The sequence below is a fragment of the Sciurus carolinensis genome, chromosome 3, assembly GCF_902686445.1.
Source record: "Sciurus carolinensis chromosome 3, mSciCar1.2, whole genome shotgun sequence".
NCBI classification, from domain to species: domain Eukaryota; kingdom Metazoa; phylum Chordata; class Mammalia; order Rodentia; family Sciuridae; genus Sciurus; species Sciurus carolinensis.
Window position 1 is genome coordinate 119,443,715 of NC_062215.1, and position 25,109 is coordinate 119,468,823.

A 25,109-nucleotide genomic window follows, 5' to 3' on the forward strand; every position below is an offset into this window, starting at 1 on the left:
GAAAGAATTTGGAAGACTCAGTGGAGAGGTTTTGAACATTTTATTACTCACACACTCCTCAGCAGTGGCAGGAGGAGATACAATGAAGGGCTGCCCACAGCCCTACAAGCAGAAGGAATAAATATAAGTTGCATGCCTACTGTGTGGGTGGATTTCTTCAGATTTTTTTTTTTTTTTTTTTTTTTTTGGTGGTACTGGGTATTGAACCCAGGATTGTGTACATGCAAGGCAAGCATTCTACCAACTGAGCTATTTCCTGAACCCCTCTTCAGATATTTTATAAGTACATTCTTTTATTTTACAACCAAGGTCACTGCTTTGATTCTCACCTTAAGATTGTAGTCAAGGGAAAGTAGCCAGCTTCCTCTCTTATTTCCTTCTTTAGAGTTCTTATCTTATTGCAACATTTCCTAGACACTGACTAGTGTTTAACCCCCAAATGGGTTGGTTATACCTGTTCATATTGACTTTTTTAGTAATTCATTTAAAAATAATTACAGGGCAGTGGATGTACCTCAGTGGTAGAGCAATTGCCTAGCATGCATGAAACCCTGGGTTCAATAGTCCCAGCACAAGAAAGAAAAAAGAAAGGAAGGACAGGTAACAAAAACTTATTACCTATTAACATATATAATTTTTTTAATAGTTATGTTTCTCCAAAAAAATTGTAAGATTACATTTTTGCAAAATTTGTTAAACGTCTGGCTTATTGAAAGGCAACTGGATTCTTTTATCCGCTTTCACATTCAGTTACAAATCATGCAGCCTCTGGAAAACTCCACTGTACATTCACAACTGAATGAGAGTTTAAAAGGCAAAAGTCGTCTTCTCCTTATCATCATGCATATAGTGTGGCCTTGAGGGGCCCTTGAAAGGATGGTGGGGGCGCCCACGCGACTCGGGTAGCCTGAAGAAATCGGAGAGGTGGGCAGGGCGAGATGGAAGGGACCCAGGTAAGAAATTTGGAGTTTTAAGTAAATTTATTAAATGTGTAGGGAAATAGCTGGAGAAGTGGAATGGCGAAAGGATGTCTGTTTGGAGGCGAAGAAGGTCGTCCAGAAGTCAAGCACCCTCCCCGCCTGCCCACCTTAAATCGGCTTAACCACGTCAAAGCGCGCGCGCTATCTGGAGGAAGCTTGGGTCTTGGCGCCCGCCGTAGACGTCGTGACAGACGCGGCCTGTTGCCTTGGAGCCGGCGAGACGCGGCTGGGCCTCCACCACTGTGGAGGTGGCCGGAGGCCTCGGTCATGTCTGTGTTGGACGTGCTTTGGGAAGACCGAGACGTTCGTTTCGACGTGTCCTCGCAGTGAGTCTCTGAGACATCCCAGGAACGCGCTGCCAATAGAGGGCGCCGCGGCGCGAAGTCGGGACTCGCGAGCGGGACCTGCTCCTCTGCAGCTATCCGCGCGGGGCGAGGGTAGGGGGTTTGCGCCTGCTGTGCGCGCTTCAGGAGACCCTCTGGTTACTGCGGCTCTCCTGAGGCCGGCTCTGCAGTAGGGAGGCGGCCAGATTACACAGTTTCGGTCCCGCGCGATATGCGGTCGTCCTGGCCTCGAGACCTATCAGGAATGTGAACCCCACCGGGCAGGGACCACCCAGGCATTTCAGCTCCGTGTGGTGGAAAGAACATAGGACAGGGATTCAGGAAATCAGGCTCTAAAACTAGGTGTGTAATAATGACACACACTGTGGGCCTTTGGACAAACGACCTCAGCATTCTAACCTCAGATCTATAAGATGAGGGAGGCGGGAGTGAGCATTCTTCAAAGTTCCTAACTACATAAACTTCATGTATGTACTAGCTACATAAGCTTCATCTGATTATTAATCTAAATCACCCACCGGAAGAAGTAACCCTCTTTTGGAATCTCACAAACAGAAGCCCTGTTTTGGGAAAATATCATGCTTTAAAGAGACGATGGTTCGAAATCACCTTTCCAAGAGTCCCGGGAAGAAAATTCCCATTGGGATATTTAGCATTGGAAAATATTAAAGCTAAGGTTCCTGGATGAATGGCAAGGAGCTTCTAGCCACTCCTTACGGTTCCTTATCATGAACAGTATCTCCTTAGATGGGAAAATGAAATATTTATATATTTCTCAGACTTTGTTGTGGCTGAATACAAAAAACTAACATGCTATTAGATCCTTTACGATGTTGGGAGGAAAAGGAATTTGTAAAATTACAAACCATAGTTACATATTACACACCTTCTATGATTTTTTCTGTTATTCTTGGAGGGCTCTTAATCCAAACAAGTCCATTTCATGAACATTTCAGTTTATTAATTATTTACCAAATGCTTACTATATGCTGGTTACTATGCTGTTAGCTAGAAATACAATATATTTTTCTCCTTAGAAATACAATATAATAGGAAATAATACTCGTGCATTTAGTGCAGAAAATAACACAGAGACAACTGTAATACATGTGATAAGTACCATTCTGAGAAAAAAAAAATGAACAAAAGGCTGGGGTCCATAGAAACAAAAGAGAACAGAAACAGAGCAGATCATTATTCCTAGGGAAGACCTCAAAAAAGAAATAATTTGAGTTGGACCTTTAGCGGTAGCTAGGACCTTTTCAGTGTAGACAGAGAGAATTATAGAAAAAATGTGGAGGGAGGGGATTAGAAGCAGAGTGTTGGAGGTATAAACCTATTTGGCTAGAAGGAATGTAGGTTAGCTTCAGCTGAGGATTTTGGACTTAAGCATCTGAGCAGTTGGATGACAGGAAGACTTTTAAGTAGAAAGTTTTGGCATCTTCAATTGAATCTAAACAATCAATATCAGTATTCTGAATAACTAATTGAGTTAATCTCTATGGAAAATTTATTAGAAGGTTGTATCAGGTCTGGTAGTCTGTTAGTTCTTTGGGGGTTTGTTTGCTTGTTGACAATCTGGAATTCCATCAGTCAATAAACTATTCTTCATTCTGTTTCCTTTTTCTCATGTATCTAATTGTTTATCAAGTACTGACGATGTTTTGCATACAGTTCTTCAAACATTCCTTCTAAATTGCCTTGTCCTTTCCTCTACTTAGAAACATCTAGGGGTTCTCCACTGGCCACAGAACAAGCACCAAACCTATCAGACTGACATTCAAGGTCTTCATTATCTAGTTTCTCCTGAGTGATCCAACTGTATTTCTCTCACTACTTCTCAATACCTCTTCCTCCCCAGACAGGCCTGTCCTCTCATATGCCCTAATCTTTCTTGTTCCTGATCTTTAATTATGGACTATCCTCTTTCCTTTTTTAGTTCTCCAAATCTTACCCCCTTCCTTCTAGTTCTAGCTGACTCTTAAGTGGCCTTGATCACTCCAGGCACCACTGATCTCTAGATTCTTGAAGACCTTATTTTCAAATGCATGAGCACTTGGTACAATATCATCTATACTGTCAGCTGTTTGACATACATAGGTCTCTTTTCCCCCTAAATGTATTTTAAGCATATATAGTTGTAGTTATAACACTAAAACGTTTATATTTATTTTAGGCAAATGAAAACCAGACCTGGAGAAGTCCTTATTGATTGTTTAGATTCAATTGAAGATACCAAGGGAAATAATGGAGATAGAGGTGAGTGTATTTTCTAATGTATTTTATATTTCTGGTTTAATTTACATATGTTGATTCATATTAGTGGGAGAATCTATGAAAGAGCATCATATGTAAATGTAATTGTGACAATGGAAGAGTTAAGTGCACAGGATTTTTTTTCAGACTTAAATTGAAGAAAGGGTAGGTATTAGGGGCTGGGGATATAGCTCAGTTGGTAAAGTGCCTGCCTCGCATGCACAAGGCCTTGGGCACAAGGCCCAGCACCACAAAAAAAAAAAAAAAAAAAAAAAAAAAAAAAGGTAGGTATTAAACCTGTAGCCAAGGGACACAGGTTTCCCTCAACTTCAGTCTATCAGTAAGTTCTGGTTCTGACATCAGATTTCATCCAGTGTAAACTGTTAAAATCTAGGAACCCTGTTTGTAAAAGTAATGGCCATGGAATAGTTCTGACCCTTGGGACTGCCCTTGGGGTAATGAATGTAAGTACATCATAGCTGTGATACCTGGAGTCGTGTTTCTTTTTAAGAAATCCAGTAGTAATGCACAGTGCTTTAAATTGGCACCTGGAGCTGGACACGTGGAGAGAGTTGTTTGCAATATGAGTTCAAGTACTAGGAAATCTGTGACTTATCTTTCAATGAAGAACAGCCATGTCTGGACTCTAGAGTGGTCTCAAACCAAATTTTCTCAAGATTAGGACTCAAAGTCCAGGCTGCATACAGCAACTGTCCATGGAACCAGTAACCAGTGATCAAAGAGTCCTGAAAGCATCACAAGTGTTTTTCAATGAAAGAAGCAGAAAGGGGGGAGGGGGAGAAGGAGAAAAAAAGAAGAAAGAGGAAGAGGAGGAGGAGAAATGTCAGCTTACTGTATCTTAAAAGCTTGGGGGGAAAGAATAGGAGGGAGGAAAACAAACCACTTACTAGAAAGAAGAGAAATGGGAAGAGGAAAATACCTTATTGAGATAACAGGATCATTATGTCCGGGAGAAAAAATAATAACCCTTGTGGCAGAGCACACTAACAGTTTTTTGGGTGGCCACTTCCTCTCTGAACTTTTCTTTCTTTTGATTGTCTTTCTTTCTTTCTTTGGTGGGCTGGGGGTGGTATTGGGGGTTGAACCCAGCGGTGCTCTACCACTCAGCTACATCCCCATCTCATTTTATTTTTTACTTAGACAGGGTCTTGCTAAATAGCACCCAGCTCTCTGAGACTTTCTTTTGGTCTGCTGTGGAGTAGTATGTGAACAGCAAGTCTTGCTAAGCCCTTCTCTGTTAGGAACCTATCATCACCACCTGCTACTGGCAGAGCCCATGGTGTCTAGGGCCCATCTTTAAAGGAATGCTTAGAACATTTCTGAAATATGTCCTTGTACAGTCAGACCTGGGTGAGGATGAAGTATAAAGATTTAGTCACAAGAAAAACTCTTGGCTTGTACCTTTGAAAGTAGAGTAATAATTCCATTATGATGACTGTCACTTGATGAAAACTGAATTAACTTAGCAATCCAAGAGAAGTTTGGTCATTCTTGTACAGATTGACAAGAACTCTTACTTGACAGCCCATCCTTCAATACAAAGACTATTGGTAATAGAACTTTTTTTTTTCATTTATTAAGTACTCATTGAGTGCATAATCCCATATTAGTATTTTGAAGGAGGATGGGCAGAAAGCCTCCCTAGTTGAAAATCTCTATCACAGTGCCTGAAATCATACTTTTAGTAAAAATAAATCTGTGTGTTTGCACAGATTTCAAAAAACTTTGTTTAAATAAAAGTTGACTAGAGTATGTAGAGCTTCTGGTTGATAAGGAGGTAGAAAAGTAAAGGAAAATCCTGCCATCCAACTTCTACCTTCCCTTTTTTCACAGTTTAAAAATGACCAAATTAAGGCATTGTCAAGTTCAGGAGCCCCTTTTTAAAAGTACCCCAGAAGATTAGCACATTTAATCCATTTTCAACTCTAAATACCCTGCCATGAAATTATCAGATTAACTTTGTGCTCTAAAACTGTGTGAGAATGAAATGGGCAGGTCCTCACTGTTTGTTCTAGACTATGTTAACTGTTCCTTCCTCTTGTCCTTCTGGGTCTGACTGGGAGCAGGTCTGCTGGCTCACCCATGATTCTTAATATCTCACCCATACTTTTGTGTTCAGTCCTTTTGCAAATAAATTTTTGTTATCCTAAATAGAGGGTACCCTCTGTTTTCTACTTAAACCCTAACCAATAGATGCAGTACCTCATCATCTTTGATCTTGTGTGATCCTTACACTCAATCCCTGCTGGCTTATGTTATTTGTACATAGTTTTCTTATCATCCAAATACTAACCAGGCCTAACCCTTCTTAGCTTCCAAGATCAGATGAGATTGGGCACGTTCAGGGTGGTATGGTCATAGACTTATTTGTCAAACATAGTCCATAATTTTCCACAATGTCCCATGAGGAATGCCTTCCTTTTTAGATTTTTAGAACCTCCTTTTCAAACTGGGGGTGTACTTCAGTGGTAGAACACTTGTCTAGAGTGTGCAAGGCCCTGGGTTCAATCCCCAATACTGCCAAATTTTTAAAAAAATTTTTCATAGAACTTCTTTTTCTATCCCATCTTACTCAAGTATTCATGCAGGTCTAGTTTTTCTGATTTTACCCATACTAGGAGTTTTCAGGGAGGAAAGAGTATGATATGGCTATATATTACTCATCAAAAGAATTCTGTGGGCTGGGGTTGTGGCTCAATGGTAGAGAGCACTTGCTAGCATGTGTGAGGCACTGGATTTGATCCCCAGCACCACATTAAAAATAAATAAAGTAAAGTTATTAAAAATTTTTTAAAAGAATTCTATAGCTATAATTTCATGGAGAAATGGTATATTTAACAAAGTTAAATGAATTTTATTATTTCAGGATATCTCAAAGCTATCCTAATGTGCTAATTACATTATAAATTTCTGACATACGGTTTACTGTGCTCAGGTTTATTTGACTTTTTCCCCTTGGGGCATCTGGGAATTACTATTCTACAGGACCTACTTTGAGAAATTAAGTATATCTAACTTTGTATTTCAGTATAAGAACATCAGGCTGATATTCAGAATTCAGCCTATTTAGCTCACATACAAAAAATTGGGTGTATAAGTATATGGCTCATTAAAATGAGAACTAAGAACACTCAGTTGACAGAGAATAGTGTGTATGTGAGAGTTCACTGAAAAGCATTTTGTTTTGTTTTGTTTTGTTTTGGTACCAGGTATTGAACCCAGGGATATTTAATGACTAAGACACATCCCCAGCCCTTTTTAAAATTTTTTTGTTTGAGACAGGGTCTCACTAAACTGCTTAGGGCCTCGCTAAGTTGCTGAGGCTGGTCTTTAACTTGGGATCCTCCTGCCTCAGCCTCCCAAGACCCTGAGATTAGAGGTGTGTGCCACCAAGCCCAGCTGAAAAGTGTTACTTCAGTAAAGAGTTTTGTAATTATACTGTACCATAACCATTCTCAGTTGTACACACATGACCTGCTGAGACTCCAGAATACCTTCTAACAAAACAAAACAAGTACACAATTCTCTTCTCAGTTTGAATTAAACTAACCTATTAACAGTGAATACCTGTGTCCCTTCTACAACTCTCAGATTTTGTTTCTCTGAAATTCTGAATCATACATTGCATACCTTACATAGGATAGATATGTGCGAAAAACATACACAGGTGTTGCTGCTGATACCTCATTCTATACTGCAAAATGGGTCCTTACTTAAACTAATTAATTTTTGTTTGCTCATTTGTTTCCTTTTAGGTAGACTCTTAGTAACAAATTTAAGAATTATCTGGCACTCTTTGGCACTTCCCAGAGTCAATCTTTGTAAGTATCCTTCGAAGATAAAACTCTAAGGGAAAAAAATCCCTATTCATGGAACTTGAATGGTAGCTTTTGATTCTAAAAAAAAAAAAACTTTGCCATGAATTATGTGGAAATCTGGAATTGCTAAAAATTAAGAAGTCCTAGATTAACCACAGATTACATCATAATGCAAAAGAAATGATCCATTTTTAATTTTTAGTGTGTCTGCTTTGTGTCAGATGTGTGAGATTAGGGCTTTTACACTGATTATTTTTTGTCTTCCATTTTTGCCTTTGACAACTTGGAATATAATCTGTTTCAAGAAATCCCAAAGAAGGGAGATGTAAACTCTTAATAAAAGTAGAGTCTTTCATTGTGTTAAATTTGTTTCATTTATTTTTAAAAACTATTTTAAATAATTCAGTTAGTCTTTTTCTTTTGGTGTAGTAATGCTAATATTTTCAGTGAATAATGGTGTATAGGTTTTATAAAAGCAAATTTCCTTTTTTGCATATTTTTGTTTATTCAGAGAGGCAGACCTCTCTCTCTCTGGTTCTTTTAATTTACTCAAATTTGTAATTATTTCATAAAAATTTTTAAAAATTTTATTTCTATTTATTTTTAAAACTGTTTAATGTTTTATATATATATATATGTATACATATGATTTTTTTAAAAAGTTTTTTCTCAGTTTTCTGTATTATACTCCTTAAATTCTTTGGTTTTAAATTTTAGCTATCGGTTACAACTGCATATTGAATATTACAACAAGGACTGCTAACTCTGTAAGTCTGAAAAATCATATTGAAATATATGTATAGTGAAGAAACATTAGATATATGAATTTAATGTTTGCTTTCACTTTAAATGAGAAATTGCTTTTCAAATACAAACTTTTAAATAAATTTGTCTTTACAGAAATTACGAGGTCAAACTGAAGCTCTTTTTATACTAACAAAATGTAACAGCACTCGCTTTGAATTTATATTTACAAATTTGGTTCCTGGAAGTCCTAGACTTTTTACTTCTGTGATTGCAGTACACAGGTATAGTAATTATTTAGGGATTATTGGGTATTTTAAGGTAATTTTATGACATAAATGTTTAGGGGATAAAGTTTAGAAGTATGACACTCTCTTCCTCCAAACTTTATTGCAAATATCCTGCAGATACTTAGAAGAACACATCCTATTATAACTTAATAAGCACTTTGAAGGAATTTATAAAACTTGTAAGGACTACTGAAGACTCATAAAAATTTGTACTGAAGGGGCCTGGGGATATAGCTCAGTTGGTAGAGTGCTTGCCTCCCAGGCACAAGGCCCTGGGTTCAATCCCCAACACTGCAAAAAAAAAAAAAAAAAAAAAAAAAGAAAAGAAAATGTATACTGAAGATTCTATTAAATTAGCTACCAAGTATAAAGTGAAACAGAGATTTCATTAAATGTCAATAAGTTGGATAAAGAATTAAAAGACCATTTATAATACAGAAATACACATACTTGGATGTTGTTCCTAAAGAGTGTTTTGACTTTTTTTAAAAAATATTTTTAGACACAATACCTTTATTTGGTTTTTTTAGTTTTATGTGGTGCTGGGGAACAAACCCAGTGTCCCACTCATGCTAGGCAAACTCTCCACCACTGAGCCACAACCCTAGCCCCTGTTTTGACTTTTTTTAAACCAGCTCTGTACACCATAATTTTTTTGGAAAAGTTTGACTAAGATAACAGAATAAAAAATTGTTTAATTTGTATTTCTTTTATTATTACCGATGCTGAAATTTTTCATCTATTTCATATATTTTTGGCTATTTGTAGTTTTCTATTATAAATTTCTTATTTATACCATTATCTGTTATATATTTCTTAGTTTCCTTTCCCTCTTCATCCCCCTTCTTCTCTCCCCCCTCCTAGAATCCTCTTTGGAATTTGTATAGATTCATTCAGTTTTCTGTACAGAAGTAGATGCAAACATAATGTTTTCAGGTCACAGTAAGAAAAGTTAATTGGACTTCAGTTTATATTAAAAGAATGATGATACCTTTGACTAAAATAGAGAAATGAAGAAAGGAATAGGTTAGTGAAATAAAATGTATAAATACTATATTAAAATGACAAAGTCTTCAAAAAACTATATTTACCAAACCTATTGAAAAGAAAAATATTTAATTTACCATAATAATTATTTGAGTAATGTACATAAGTACTAACAATTATACATTTTAGTATAATTTTAGTAGATATGTAAACATAATCTAAGAAAAACACATTTTCATTTTGGATTGGCCTTTCGTTTATTCTTCTTTTTTATAGAGCATATGAAACTTCTAAAATGTATCGTGATTTTAAATTGAGAAGTGCACTGATTCAAAACAAACAACTAAGATTATTACCACAAGAACATGTATATGACAAAATCAATGGAGTATGGAACTTATCCAGTGATCAGGTATTGTACAAAAAACTAATGAACCTTTTGAGACTGTGTTTTGTAATCTTTTCTGATTCATCATTGGGTTTGTATATTTATTCAACTCTAATTATTAAAATTAGCATTATTGCTCTTGACAAATTAGTGTCATGGCTTTTGATATGAAATAACATTCTGATTTTTATATTTTTCTGGATTTGTGCTCTTTTCATCAACTTTTGTTCTATGTAGAGTTGAGAGCTTTCTCGGACCTTTGAGATCATGTAATATTGTCTCTCTTCACTCAGATAATAAACTCAGGCCCTAAGTACCCTTGCAGGTGTAGTTCATCAAGAGCCATTACTTTTCCCCCTATTCTATGCTACCCTCTACATTTTAATAACTTAGGCTGGTGGAGGAGAACGTGGTGTGAACAGTTACAGAAGCCTTTTAACCTGGTCCTTAGGGAACTAAGCATATAACTCATTTGGTGAACTCTTTAATTCATTATTGTAACTTTTTATTTGCTCTTAAAATTATGACCAGTTAGAACATGTAAGCAATTAATAGTTGGAATAAGTTACACATCAATTTAGGGCGAAAATTTTATCTCAGTATAGTTTTCAAACTTGATGTATGTTACCACCTTAGATTAGACTGATAACCATTGTGTTAAAGCTCTAACATCTGAATGAAAAGTTTCTTGCTAAAAATTAAATCAAATACAAATTGTAGATTTACTTTGCTCGAACTATGATAAAAGTTCTCTAGAGTATAGACAGGTTCCTATCTGAAAACTCCTTATCTTTCAGATAATGGGTAAGCATACTTCTTCTATAAAGTGTCAGATAATATATATTTTTAAGGGATTAAGTGTTTGGCTCAGTGGTAGAGTGCTCTTCTAGCATGCATAAGGCCCAGAGTTCAATCCTCAGCACCACAAACAGGAAAGTACATACTGATATTTTATGCTTCTCAGGCCATACAGCGTTTGTTGCAATTGGATCAGTTTTGCCATTGTAATGTAAAACCAGCCATAGACAATATATACAGAACACATGGCTGTGTTTTAATGAGGGAAACAAATTTAAATTTTGTATAATATTCATGTACCATGAAATATGTTTCTCTTGAAATTTTCCACCCATTTACAAATGTTAAAATCACTCTTAGCTTGTGGGCCATATGAAAAGAGGTAGCAGGCCAGATTTGACTCCCAGGCCATAGTTTACCAACCTCTGCTTAATTTATAACTTAGATATCACTTTCTGAAATCTTCTTTTGTGTGTTCCTTATGCAAGTCTGTACTTAATTACATTCCAAAATTGTTACTATTCTAAATTACATAACTTGTCTATATCTACCCCCCACAAGTAGATTGAGGACTTTATAAGGGTAGTGGTGGGGTTATTCTGTTCACAGTATTACCACCTAGCATTGCACCTGGCATTTTGGATTAATTAAAGAGATGGTCTGGGATTATGAAATATATCATTTTATTGAAAATAAGGCAATTATTTGGGACACTGAGGCAAGAGGATCAAAAATTCAAGGCCAACCTTGGCAATTTAGTGAGATCCTGTGTCAAAATAAAATTTAAAAAAGGGTTGGGGATGTTGCTCAGTGGTTAGGTGCCCCTGGATCTAATCTCTGGGTAAGAAAGAAAGAGAGAGAAAGAGGGACAGAAGGGGAGAGAGGGAGAGACAAAGAAAGAAAGAAAGAAATGCTTATTTTGTACCAGGCACTATGCTAATGGCATTATTTACATGGATTAGGTAATCAAATCCTCTTTTACTATTTGACAAAATGCACCAAGAAGAAATTTGCCCCTCGTCAGACAACTGCGATGATTTAATGATTAATGATTCCAGAGTCCAGGCTATCAGTCATATAATTATATTGCCATCTAGTAAATGATGGAGTCATTAATATCCATAATAATTCTAGTATTAATCTGCTGCTGTGATAATAAGAATTATTTTGGTGTTTAGGAAATTGAAAATAGGTATTCAAACAAATTATCATTGGTTTACTAATTACTGTCTTTTACAGGGAAATTTAGGAACCTTTTTTATTACCAATGTGAGAATCGTGTGGCATGCAAATATGAATGATAGTTTTAATGTCAGTATACCATATCTGCAAATTGTAAGTACATGCATTTAGTGACCTTATTCAAGTGTGGAATAAATAATTTCCGTTCAACAGTTAATAGTGCCATTGGGATTCTCTCTCTCTCCCTTCTTACGTGGCAGCAGTTATTAACTAAGAGCATACTTTTAAAATTGCTGATTATTTGCTATTTCAACATAGAAAAGACTCAGTTGTACTAAAATTCAAAGAAAATAGCATCATTATCAGCCATCAAGGAGCTTTCAATCTGGTAGAGGAAAGTAAAACATTAAACAGAAAATCATAACATTTGATGAGAAGAAAATGATTTCTGGCCCTTTAAAGAAATATGACAATTTGTAATCGGGCCGGAAGATATAACAGAGTTTACATAGAGATTTGATAAGCCAGTGTTTTGTACTGTTCATTGCTGTTTTATATTGCATTTATATGTTCTATAGCTTGCCTAACCTAGCCTCTGTTATGCTGAATAATTACTGAGTAGTAAACAACCTCATGCATTCTGTTCTTCAAATAGATATTTTTTTTTTGTTTTTAAGAATAGAGTTGCCAAATACAGCCTCTGGAATGAATTCAGCCTGGCCCAAACAACTTGCAATATGATATCATCACAGTTTGTCACTGCAGCAGTCATATTCTAACTTCAGCTCTTTATATATAAACTTCTTGCCACTTCTGTCAACCAGTGTCACCTAGATTATAGCCAGGGTGCCAGTGTCCTGTGGTTCTGAACTAGGACCATGTAATGGTGAGATATAAAGTAGTTGGATGAAAAGACAGGTTTTCATAAGAATTTACCATTAAGTTGAGTCTTTCTCTCAACTTAAATGTCCATCTGTCTGGAAGTGTGATATGCCATTACCTGTCACAGATGACTCATCAGGGATCTTTGAGTTGTCATAATATTAGGTTCTCCATGGTTCTCCCTTTCTCCATCAGCAAGTACGCTTTGTGTTTCTTTCTGTAGGCCCTATCATTATGCTTTTATCCCTCCTCCTTCCTCTCAGATTACTATCTTCCAGCTGATCAGTCTTTTTTATTATTATTATTTGTTCTATTTAGTTATACATGACAGCAGAATGTACTTCGACTTATTGTACACAAATGGAGCACAACTTTTCATTTCTCTGCTTCATGCAATCATACATGTACATAGGGTAATAATGTCCATCTCATTCCACGTTTTTCCCATCCTCATACTGCCTCTCTTCCCCTCACTCCCCTCTGCCCAATTCAAAGTTCCTCCATTCTTCCCTTGCCCCCCACCCCAATTATGGATCAGCATCTACTTATCAGAGAAAACATTTGGCCTTTGGTTTTTTGGGGATTGGCTTATTTCACTTAGAATGATATTCTCCAGCTCCATCCATTTCCCTACAAATGCCATAATTTCATTCTTCATTAAGGCTGAGTAATATTCCATTGTGTATATATGCCACATTTTCTTTATCTATTCATCTGTTGAAGGGCATCTAGATTGTTTCCACAGTTTAGCTATTGTGAATTGAGCTCCTATAAACATTGATGTGGCTGCACCACTATAGTATGCTGATTTTAAGTTCTTTTGGTATAGATCCAGGAGTGGAGTAACTGGATCAAATGGTAGTTCCATTCCAAGTTTTCTGAGGAATCACCATATTGCTTTCCACAGTGGTTGCACCAATTTGCAGTTCCACCAGCAGTGTATGAATGTACCTTTTCCCCACATGCTAGCCAACACTTATTGTTGCTTGTATTCTTAATAATTGCCATTCTGACTGGAGTGAGATGAAATCTTAGAGTAGTTTTGATTTGGATTTCTCTAATTGCTAGAGATGTTGAACATATTTTCATATATTTGTTGATTGATTGTAGATCTTCTGTGAAGTGTCTGTTCAGTTTCTTAGCCCATGTATTGACTGGGTTATTTGTTTTTTTTGGTGTTAAGTTTTTTGAATTCTATATAGATCCTGGAGATTAGTGCTGTATCTGATTGCATGTGGTAAAGATTTTCTCCCATTCTGTAGGCTCTCTCATCATGTTATTGATTGTTTCTTTTGCTGGGAAGAAGCTTTTTAGTTTGAATCCATACCATTTATTGATTCTTGATTTTACTTCTTGTGCTTTAGGAGTCTTGTTAAAGAAGTCAGGTCCTAAGCCAACATGATGGCTAGGCCAACATTTGGGCCTACTTTTTCTTTTGTTAAGTACAGGGTCTCTGGTATAATTCCTAGGTCCTTGATACACTATGAATTAAGTTTTGTGTAGGGTGAGAAATATGAATTTAGTTTCATTTTGCTGCATATGGATTTCCAATTTTCCCAGCACCATTTTTTGAAGAAACTATCTTTTCTCCATATATATTTTTGGCACCTTTGTGTAGTATAAGATAACTGTATTTATGGGTCTGTGTCTTCTATTCTGTATCATTGGTCTACATGTCTATTTTGGTGCCAATAACCTGCTGTTTTTGTTACTATAGCTCTGTAATATAGTTTAAAGTCTGCTATTGTGATGCCTCCTGCTTTACTCTTTTTGCTAAGAACTGCTTTGGCTCATCTGGATCTCTTATTTTTCCAAATGATTTCATGTTTGCCTTTTCTATTTCTGTGAGGAATGTCATTGGGATTTTAATTGGAATTGCATTAAATCTGTATAGCACTTGTGGTAGTATGACCATTTTGACAATATTAATTCTGCCCATCCAGGGGAGAGCTTTCCATTTTGTAAGGTCATCTTTAATTTCTTTCTTTAGTGTTCTGTAGTTTTCATTATAGAGGTCTTTCACCTCTTTTGTTAGATTGATTCCCAAGTATTTTCTTTCTGTTTTTTTTGAGGCTATTGTGAATGGGGTAGTTTTCCTAATTTCTCTTTCAGAGGATTCATTACTGATGTATAGACATGCATTAGATTTATGGGTGTTGATTTTATAGCCTGTAACTTTACTGAATTCATTTATGAGTTCTAGACGTTTTCTGGTGGAGGTTTTGGGATCCTCTAAATTTAGAATCATGTCATCAGCAAATAATGATAGATTGCGTTCTTTTCCTATTCCTATCCTTTTAATTTCTTTCATCTGGCTAGATGTTGAATAGAAGAGGCGAAAGAGGGCATCCCTGTCTTGTTCCAGTTTTCAGAGGGAATACTTTCAATTTTTCTCTATTTAGAATGATGTTGGCCTGCAACTTAGCGTAGATAGCCTTTACAATGTTGAGGTATGTTCCTACTATCCTTAGTTTTTCTAGCATTTTGAACATGAAGAGGTGCTATATTTTTTCAAATGCTTTTTCTGTGTCTATTGAGATAATCATATGATTTTATCTTTAAGTCTATTGATGTGATGAATAACATTTATTGATTTCCATATGTTGAACCAACCTTGTATCCCTGAGATGAACTCCACTTGATCATGGTGCACTATCTTTTAAATATGTTTTTATATGTGATTTGCCAGAATTTTATTGAGAATTTTTGCATCTATGTTCATCAGGGATATTGGTCTGAAGTTTTCTTTCTTTGATGTTTCTTTGTCTGATTTTGGTATCAGGGTGAAACTAGCCTCATAGAATGATATTGGAAGGGTTCCCTCCTTTTCTGTTTCATGGAATAATTTGAGGAATATTGATATTAGTTCTTTGAAGGTCTTGTAGTACTTGGCTGAGAATCTGTCTGGGCTTTTCTTTGTTGGTAGGCTTTTGATGGCATCTTCTATGTCATTGCTTGAAATCGATCTGTTTAAATTGTATATGTCCTCCTGAGTCAGTTTGGGTAGATCATATGTCTCTAGAAATTTGTCAGTGTCTTCAAGATTTTCTATTTTATTGGAGTATAAATTTTCAAAATAGATTCTAATTATCTTCTGTATTTCAGTAGTGTCTGTTGATATTTCCTTTTTTTAAGTTTTTTTTTTAGTTGTTGATGGTCCTTTATTTATTTATATGTGATCCTGAGAATTGAACCCAATGCTTCATACATGCCAGGCAAGCGCTCTACCACTGAGCTACAACTCTAGCCAACATTTCCTTTTTCATCACGAAAAATTTTAGTAATTTGAGTTTTCTTTCTCCTTCTGCTCATTAGCATGTCTAAGGGTTTATCAATTTTATTTATTTTTCAAAGAACCAACTTTTCGTTTGGTCAAGTTTTTGAATTGTTTCTTTTTTTTTTTTTCAATTTCATTGATTTCAGCTCTGATTTTAATTATTTCCTGTCTTCTTTTGGTGTTGATTTGTTCTTTTTCTAGGGCTTTGAGATGTAATGTTAGGTCATTTATTTGTTGAATTTTTATTCTTTTAATGGATGAACTCTTAGCACTCTGTCTTCATAGTGTCCCAGAGATTGTGATATGTTGTATCAATGTTCTCATTTATCTCTAAGAATTTTTTTAATCTCCTCCCTGATGTCTTCTGCTATCCATTTGTCATTCAGTAGCGTATCATTTAGCTTCCAGGTGTTGGAGTAGTTTCTATTTTTTATTTTGTCATTGATTTCTAATTTTATTTTATTGTGATCTGATAGAATGCAGGGTAGTATCTCCATTTTTTTTTTTGTTTTGTATTTGCTAAGAGTTGCTTTGTGGCATAACATGGTCTGTTTTAGAGAAGGATCCATGTGATGCTAAGAAGAAAGTGTATTCACTTGTTGATGGATGAAATATTCTATATATGTCTTTTAAACTAAGTTACTGATTATATTATTGAGTTCTATAATTTCTTTGTTTAGTTTTTGTTTGGAAAATCTATCCAGTGGTGACAGAGGTGTGTTAAAGTTACCCAGTATTATTGTGTTATGGTCAATTTGATTCTTGAAATCGAGAAGGGTTTGTTTGATGTAGATGCTCCATTGTTTGGGTCATAAACTGCTGATCAATCTTAATCCTCTTGTCACATGTATCAGCTAATGTCCATTTTACTTTATCTGTCCCAGGCTTTCTTGATGCCCAGTGATGAATGCCCATAAAATTTTTTTTAAATTAATGGATATGAACATTTTTAGAATTTAGCCACCAGGAACATGAGAACAGTAGGCACATATGACTTTTAAACTAATCAACCTTAGGAACCACAAAAGACACTGGCTTACCATAACTGAAAGATTGTGGGACTTTTATGTAAAATATTGAGAAAAGTTGCTGACTCCCTGGAAGTGAAGGATATTTGAGTCAGATAATTGGGTACACATTTCAGAGATATCTTCTTTGTATTTTCTTACAAGTTTGCCACCTTATATATGAGTCTTGGTTCATTTATGATCTCTCTGGGGATTTCATAAAGGAAGGTGGGGAATTCTGTTCTTTAGATTATGAAAGTCATTCCTGTGTAGAAGTTTAAAAACTTGTATTAAAGAGTCACTATATCAGATAATAAAGACATGCATTTTTTCTTTTTCATTTTATATCCAGCGTTCCATAAAGATTAGAGATTCAAAATTTGGTTTAGCTCTTGTCATAGAAAGCTCCCAACAGGTAAGATGTTTTACATTTTTATTAATCTTTGGTAGATTTTTTAAACTATGTGATGCTCTGTTTTTAGTTTTATGTATATAGTAAGCAGTTTACATCCAAGAAAAATATTACCTATAATAAGAAGGTACATCAAGTATTTGAAGTGTTACAGTAATTGTCTCCATAGAAGAATCCTATGTTTTTTAATTGGACAGATGATCATTATTGTTAGGATCATCACTTTTATTTTTTATTTGTTTGTAGTACTGGGGATTGAACCCAGGGCCTTACACACCCTAGGCAAACACTCCACCACTGAGCTACATCCCCACCCCTTTTTATTTGATTTTGAAACAGAGTCTCACACATTTGCCAAGACTAGCCTGTAACTTCCGATCCTCCCAAATAGCTGGTATCTCAGGCCTGTGCCACCACACCCCACTGACTTTTATTATTAATGATAGATAATCAAGTCTCTGTGCTAAATGCTTTTCATACATTCACTTGATCTAATAACTCTATGATACAGTTACTATTTTTCACCACTTGACAGTGAAGGAAACAGGCCTGGAGAAGCTAAGAACCTTGCCCGTGATCTCAGGTCTGATTCACAACAAAACTTTCTTTAAGAAACAGATTTGTACAGAAACATACACATCCATTCTGTTTGAGAACTTATATTCTCACATATATCATATTTTTGTAGGAATTTCTTTTTCTTTCTTTCTTTTTTTTCTTTTTTCTTTTGTTTTTTTTTTGGGGGGGGTATTTGGAATGGAACCCAGGTGCACTATGCCACTGAGCTCCACCCCTAACCATTTTTATTTTTTATTCAGAGACAGGTTATTGCTAACACTTGCAGTTCTCCTGCCTCAGCCTTCCACACTGCTGGGATGATAAGCATGTACCACCATGCCCAGCTGCAGAAATACATTTAAATAAAACACTTAAAACATATTTTTTTAAAAAGTGAAGCGAGAGATAAAGGCTGAGTTTATAGCTCAGTGGTAGAGCACTTACCTAGCATGCACAAGGCCCTGGGTTTAATCCCCAATTCTGGAAAAATAAAAAACTGAGTTATAAAACTACTTCTAATTTAATACATCAATGTCTGCTCACTCCTTTACCATGACCTATAGCTGCTGTTTATTGAGTGCTTACTGTGTCCCAGGAATTGTATCAAGTGTCATATATATCTTATTTAAATAAAACAAGTTGATACAGCTTATAAATTATGGAATCAGAATTTGACACTAAAAAGCATGTGCTCTCAACCCAAAGCGAATGATCTTACCAGTTATAGTATGCTACTTTCTAACATTTCTCTCTAACAACTTATCCTAGTCAAATTTCTTTCCTAATTTTTAAGGAGATAGCCTAAGGCTACTTCTTTTCTTCTTTTAATGTATATTCCTTTTCAAGGCCTAGCTCTAGAAAAACTTAGTTTCCTTGGCCTTCACAATCTTCAGTGTTTTTTAAAGTAATGAAAGATCAGCTTATATTTACAAATGAAATCATGGACATACTCTGGACATGCTTCAGAGTAATCCTGAGTGATTGGGTGGGTGGGAGTTAAGATGAGGGAGAAGTTAAAAAGTGAGCCATGTGTTGCTATAGCTTGAAGCTCCATGATGACTATAAGGAGGCTCATTATACTCACCTATTTTTATTTATACCTGAAATATGTCATAGTAAGGAGTTTAATTTTTAGAAATCAAATTTATTGCTGTGCGTGATGACACATGCCGATAATCCCAGCAACCTGGGAAGTTGAGGCAGAAGGATCACAAGTTTGAAGCCAGTCTCAGCTACTTAGTGAGGCCCTAAGCAACTTAGTGAGACCCGTCTCAAAAAATAAAAAGGGTTGGAAATATGATTCAGTAGTAAAGGGGTTCAATTCCCCAGTACCAAAAAAAAAAAAAAAAAAAAATCAAATTTACATGTTTTGCTCTACAACATGTAGATGATAAAAGCTAAAGTTTTATCATATATTACAAATATAATTTCTCAGGCTTGTTTTCTTGTTGTTTTTCATTTTCTTATAGAGTGGAGGTTATGTTCTTGGCTTTAAAATAGATCCTGTGGAAAAACTACAGGAATCAGTTAAGGAAATCAATTCACTTCACAAAGTCTATTCTGCCAGTCCTATATTTGGAGTGGATTATGAAATGGAAGAAAAGGTAATTTGTTCAATTATGTAAAACAGAGTTTGCTGAATTGCTTTCACAGTACCTATAAAATTCAGATATAAAAACATTGTACAATTTAGCTTTAAACTGTGTTTAAAAATTATGAATATACAGACTCTGCTCAAGTAACAATGGCCCATGGACCATCTGTAATTGGTGACCATTACCTGTCTTCTAGCAGGCTGCTTCCTCATCATTCTTCTATACCTGCCTTTTAGGTGATCAGCCTATCCAGAAAAATCTCTCTGTGCAAGCTACATTAATGTGGACAGACTTGAGTCTCACACTCTTGTCAGCTTTATTTTCATTCGACAGCAGCCCCCCATTAGCATGGGCAAACCTTACATGCTTCATAGGTACCATTATATTCTAACTTGCCCTACAGCCACAGCACCTCCAGGAGTCTGCTTTATTAATATGACCAGTGTTCATCCCTATTAATCAGAGCTTCTGCCCCACTAGTTTCAGTTTCAGGGGTTTCGTCATTGTTGTTGTTATTGTTTTTGAGATGGTTTTGCCCAGCTGGTCATGAATTCCTGGGCCTGAGCAATCCACTGCCTCAGCTTCCCAAATAACTAGGTCTATAAGCCTGTGCCACCATGTCCAGCTAGTTTTGAAATATTTTGAATATCCTACCTACACATCAGCTCTTTTCCTTTCTCATGATTTCTGATTGCTATACCACTTCCTGCATTCCAAGTACTTCAACTCTCTTTTAGCATGACTTTCCTCTTCAGCTGGGATCGTGGTCATCCAGTCTATCACTGGGGTCCTCACTGTATACTCTCACTGATACCAGAGGCTCTGTCTCTGATGCCCTTACTGTCTGCTGCACCACTGCCCATTCCATCAGAGGTGCCCTCACAATCTGCTCTATTATCATTGCCCTTTCTGTCTTCCCTATCATGATCCAATCACTGGCCACTCTATCACAGGTTCTCTTGCTCTCTGTTCCTTTGCTGGGGCCTTTGCTGTACACCAAGTAAGATATACTAGACCTAGAATGAGCATCTCAAACTGGACATGCCTAAAAGTGTCCTCATCATTTTTTCCCAGAAAGCAACATCCTGCTGATTTATCTATTTATTATTTGTTTCTAGCATTGTCAAAGTCAGCTGTGCTCAAAACAGAATTTTCCTTCATTTTTCCCATTATCTTATTTCATACATTCAGTCAGTTATACTAGTCTCTTCCCTGTTCCTATCTCTTTCTTTTCATTCAAACTACAGTTACCACTCTTAATTATTTTGCCTGGGAAATACTTTTACAGAAAAAGGATGATCCTTGGAAAACAGTTTTAATCCCAGTTTCACCAGTTATTTGTAATCCTAGCAGTTTGAGCTTCAAATGTAAGAGCAGGTATACCTTTGGTAATTCTAGCCTAGTACTTAATATGATAAAGATACTAAAATATTTGAAAAATAAACAAATTAGTAAACATCAGCCCCATATTTTATTCTGCTTTACCTTTAGAATATTCCATACAAATTTTACTTCTTTTACTTTTCACAAATTCTATTTTATTACCATTTTGAGGAAAATTGAAAACTTACTCTTATACAAAAGTCAGTGTTTGGGACTGGGTTTGTGGCTCAGTGGTAGAGCGCTCGCCTAGCATGCTTGGGGCCCTGGGTTGGATCCTCAGTACCACATAAAAATAAAATAAAAGTATTGTGTCCACCTACAACTAAAACAAAATATTTTTTTTTAAAGTTAGTGTTTTATGTGAAAGAAAAAAAGTGAGCCAGGCACAGTGGTACATGCCTATAAGCCTAGTAACTGGGGAGGCTGAGGCAGGACCATCACAAGTTCAAGGCTAGCCTTGGAAATGTAGTGAGACCCTCAGCAACTAAGTGAGACCTTGTCTCAAAATAAATAATAAAAAAAGGCTGGGGGTGGGGGGTGAGGGAGAAAGGAAAAAGATCTAGGAATGTAGCTTGATGTAAAGCGCTCCTGGATTCAATCCTGGGTTCCAAAAAAAAAAAAAACAAAAAGAAGAAAGAAAAGAGTGAGAGTTGTTTTGATTTTTCTATTTTTCAATTCCTTCTTTCTTTTCTTCTGCCCCCCCTTCCCACTTCCACCTCCTCCACTCTCCACTGCCCATCCCGTTATTGGTGATTGAACACAGGGCTTTGTGCATTGCTAGGCAAGCACTTCACTGAGCTATGTCCCTGGACCTGAGAGTTTTTCCTTTAAGAATCCCCCATAAGCATACAAATTTGTGTAAATTTCCCACTTTAACTTTTTTCATGATGTTGACTTCAGATTTAAAAGTTTAGGTTTAACTGGCTAATTTTAATACTTAAGTTAGTGTTAACAGAAGAATGTAAGACTCAAATGGTTATAATTGTTTTATCTTTTTATAAGCATTTATAGCTCTCACAGTACATTTTTCTAAAATGATTTAATTAGTATTATTTCTGATGCATTTTGACATTTCTTGATTTTTTTTTTTTTTTTTTTAGCCACAGCCCCTTGAAGCTCTGACAGTTGAACAGATTCAAGATGATGTAGAAATAGATGCTGATGATCACACGGATGCTTTTGTGGTGAGCGTCAGAAAGGAGAACTATTAAATTTCTTATGATTTGTATCTGAGTCATGTTTAATTAAGTTATGTGTGTAAAACACTGTAGAACTCAAGCCTTTTGACATGAGTTTGAGGATAACTTCTTTTAGGTGAAGGAATTTCTTTTTGTGACAGTACTTTTAAATTACCAAACTAGGAAATAGTTTGAGAACAATTATTCAGAGGATTTTAGACATATGAAAAGCTTTTTCATGCTTTAGTATAAAAGAATGTTAAATATTATAATTAATTTAAAATCTGTGCTCTTCATAGTTAATTTTTATGAGATAACTTCCTTTAATTTATATTAATTTTAGAAGGATATGTATTTGAAGAATAAACTTTCCTATTTCTGAATTGGTATTATTTAATTAATAGCCAATGTAATAATAATGCTTTCTCCATTCTGTGGTCTATGAATCTGACCAGCATACCTCTCTGGTAACAAATATTTCCAAAGTTGAGAAATTCATATAGAATATATATTATAAACTACTATTTCCAACTATATGCATTTGCTGACACATTGAAGTACTGATTGCTTTGTTTCATTTTTGTTTTGCCAGCATCTTCTTCTAAACAAAAAGTAGAGAAGAAATGTAGTTTCTGTGTCATTCTTTTTATCTTCCTTTGACAATGCTAATTATACATTAATTACAAAGCACATTTGTTTATAGAACTTAAAGCATAACTCTTGTAGACTGACAGGAGAAACAAATTTTGATACCAGCATTATAGAGATGAGAAAACCATTAAACACAAAATAATAATGTATGTAATATATGTAGTTACAAAATCATTCTGCAAACTAATTGTCTATTCCTTAGTTCACTGATCTATTTTATGTCATATATGTGAAATAGTTTTCTTTGTCTTATAGGCTTATTTTGCTGATGGCAATAAGGTAAGCAAATTTTGCTTATATTATATTTTTTGAAGTTTCTATATTCCAACATGTAGCATTCACAAACTTATGTGAAACCTATTTTTTGTTTTTTTTTCCTCCTCCTTGCCCACCTTCTCTATTCCCCATCTCATCCTCTTACCTCCCAAAAAGCAACAGGATCGTGAACCTGTATTTTCAGAAGAACTGGGGCTTGCAATAGAGAAATTGAAGGATGGATTCACACTACAGGGACTTTGGGAAGTAATGAGTTGATCTTGAGTTGAGCTGGATTTCTATTTAAAGATATCTCAAGATTAAAGACACTAGTCGCCTACTATAAGGCATGAATAGTTTTTATTTTTACAGCTTTTATATTTAAAGCTTTTAAGAGAGAATTTTTAATGATTAAGGGAAAATATTTTTAGAAAACTGCCAGTTTTCTAAAAATTATATCTAAAATTGTAATTGAAATGTATCTGGTTTGTAAAATGTTTATTTTGTACCCAATACTTGTATAAGTTTTCAGATATTGAATGACTGTATCATGTTGGGCTTAATAAAGAATTTATGCAGCACCATTTAATGTTTTGAAAGTATTATTTAAAAGAATAAGTATTCTTATGAAATAACCAAAACATTCCTTCTAATTTTAAAATCTGGTTTAAATGTATTATCACATAGCTCCAAATGTAAGCCAACTCTAATACAAATTATAGACCTTAAACATGTCATTTTTAGGGAATCATTTTTGTAAAAACTAAAAAAGTTATAACTGTGGTGTATATCAACCTCTCTGTAAATGTTTTAGATGCTAGTTTATAAATAATTTCAATATAGAATACATTTTTTTTTTGGTAAGAAAACAGTTTTGTCCACTTCTGGACTTTTTCCTTGTTTTGATTATTGAAATTTTTTTGATTTTAAAAAATAATCTGATTTCTTGGTTAGGTATAATTTGGTGATCTCTCTGGCATCATTTAGTGGTTTGGGCTATTGTTTCAGTTTATAAAACATTGTACAGAACCTTTGTCAAATAATTGAAATTAGCCAAAGAAGCCCTCTTTCCCTAGTGGGGAAATATAAAAAATATTTAAAATAAGATGCAACTATGTGTCCAAATATAGACAGACACAGGACAACCTAGTGCTAACCTGAGTTTATTAAAAAAAATCATTGAACAAAAGCTATAAATGGAAAAGGATTTCCACATTTTTAAGTGATAGTTATAATAACATATTAGGAAGTCACAAATAAAATACTGTCATAAATATTGTTTAAATATTACTTTCCAAGCAAAAGAGACTTCATAAAATTGCCAGCTAGTAAGAAATAATCTCAAATGTCATATCATGGAGTTTGTATTTGACTCACTAATCTTTTCAAATGTTAGGTGTTACGTGTAGAGAGAAATAAATGAGTCATTTATTGTTTAAACAAGGGAGCAGCTGTTGGTTTTTTTCTAGTGTGTTAAAACCTTTAGTACATCTATAAATGGAAAAAGAATCAATGAGCTCTTCTTTCAGCTGTTGTTTTAGCAGCTGACAGTACCATTGACTTCACTGTGATGTAAAATAAAAGAAAAAAAGCCTTTCCTCATGGATAGAGACCTTGAAATTTAAAAATACATAATTCCCTGATCTGGGGGCAAACATTCATTCAGCAAATATTTATGGAGTACCCACAAGGCCTCGAGACTATAGCACTGAACAGCACAGAATGACCAAATCTGTCGTCATGGAGCTTCTGTTCTTTTAGGCACATTCGAGAATACCAACCTTTGACACTATAGTATTTTTAAAATTCTACTGAGTTCAGATTATGATTATGTAATAAAGTGTTTTGTGAAGAAATACATACCATCTACATATGAGCAAAGGTTCAATTATTGTAAATCATGATTCCTGCATCCCATAATACAATGTTCCCTTATAATCAATACCTATATGTATATATGTATATATAATAAAATACATATTTTTTACTTTATATAAAATTAAAATTATATATGTATATACACATATATATATTAAATAAGATCTGTTTTCTAAACTGACTGATGTAGCGCTTCATCCTGATTTTGCTGGGTTCCATTGATGA

At 35.1% G+C, this 25,109-nt stretch overlaps 1 protein-coding gene across 2 annotated transcripts; it reads left to right on the plus strand.

Moving 5' to 3' along the window:
• Positions 1 to 1,176: 1,176 nt before the first annotated feature.
• On the plus strand, positions 1,177 to 23,590 carry Bbs5 (Bardet-Biedl syndrome 5). 2 transcript variants are annotated; one of them, XM_047543727.1, is made up of 12 exons: positions 1,177 to 1,306; positions 3,501 to 3,583; positions 7,357 to 7,422; positions 8,137 to 8,186; positions 8,320 to 8,447; positions 9,717 to 9,852; positions 11,866 to 11,961; positions 17,327 to 17,389; positions 19,414 to 19,548; positions 22,023 to 22,106; positions 23,007 to 23,030; positions 23,184 to 23,590. In XM_047543727.1, the coding sequence occupies exons 1-12, from the start codon at positions 1,248 to 1,250 to the stop codon at positions 23,283 to 23,285; spliced, it is 1,026 nt and encodes a 341-aa protein (XP_047399683.1). In that variant the 5' UTR covers positions 1,177 to 1,247; the 3' UTR covers positions 23,286 to 23,590. The 2 variants fall into 2 exon arrangements, with proteins under 2 accessions (XP_047399683.1, XP_047399684.1); XM_047543728.1 differs by having other exon boundaries at positions 1,282 to 1,417.
• The last annotated feature ends 1,519 nt before the right edge of the window (positions 23,591 to 25,109 follow it).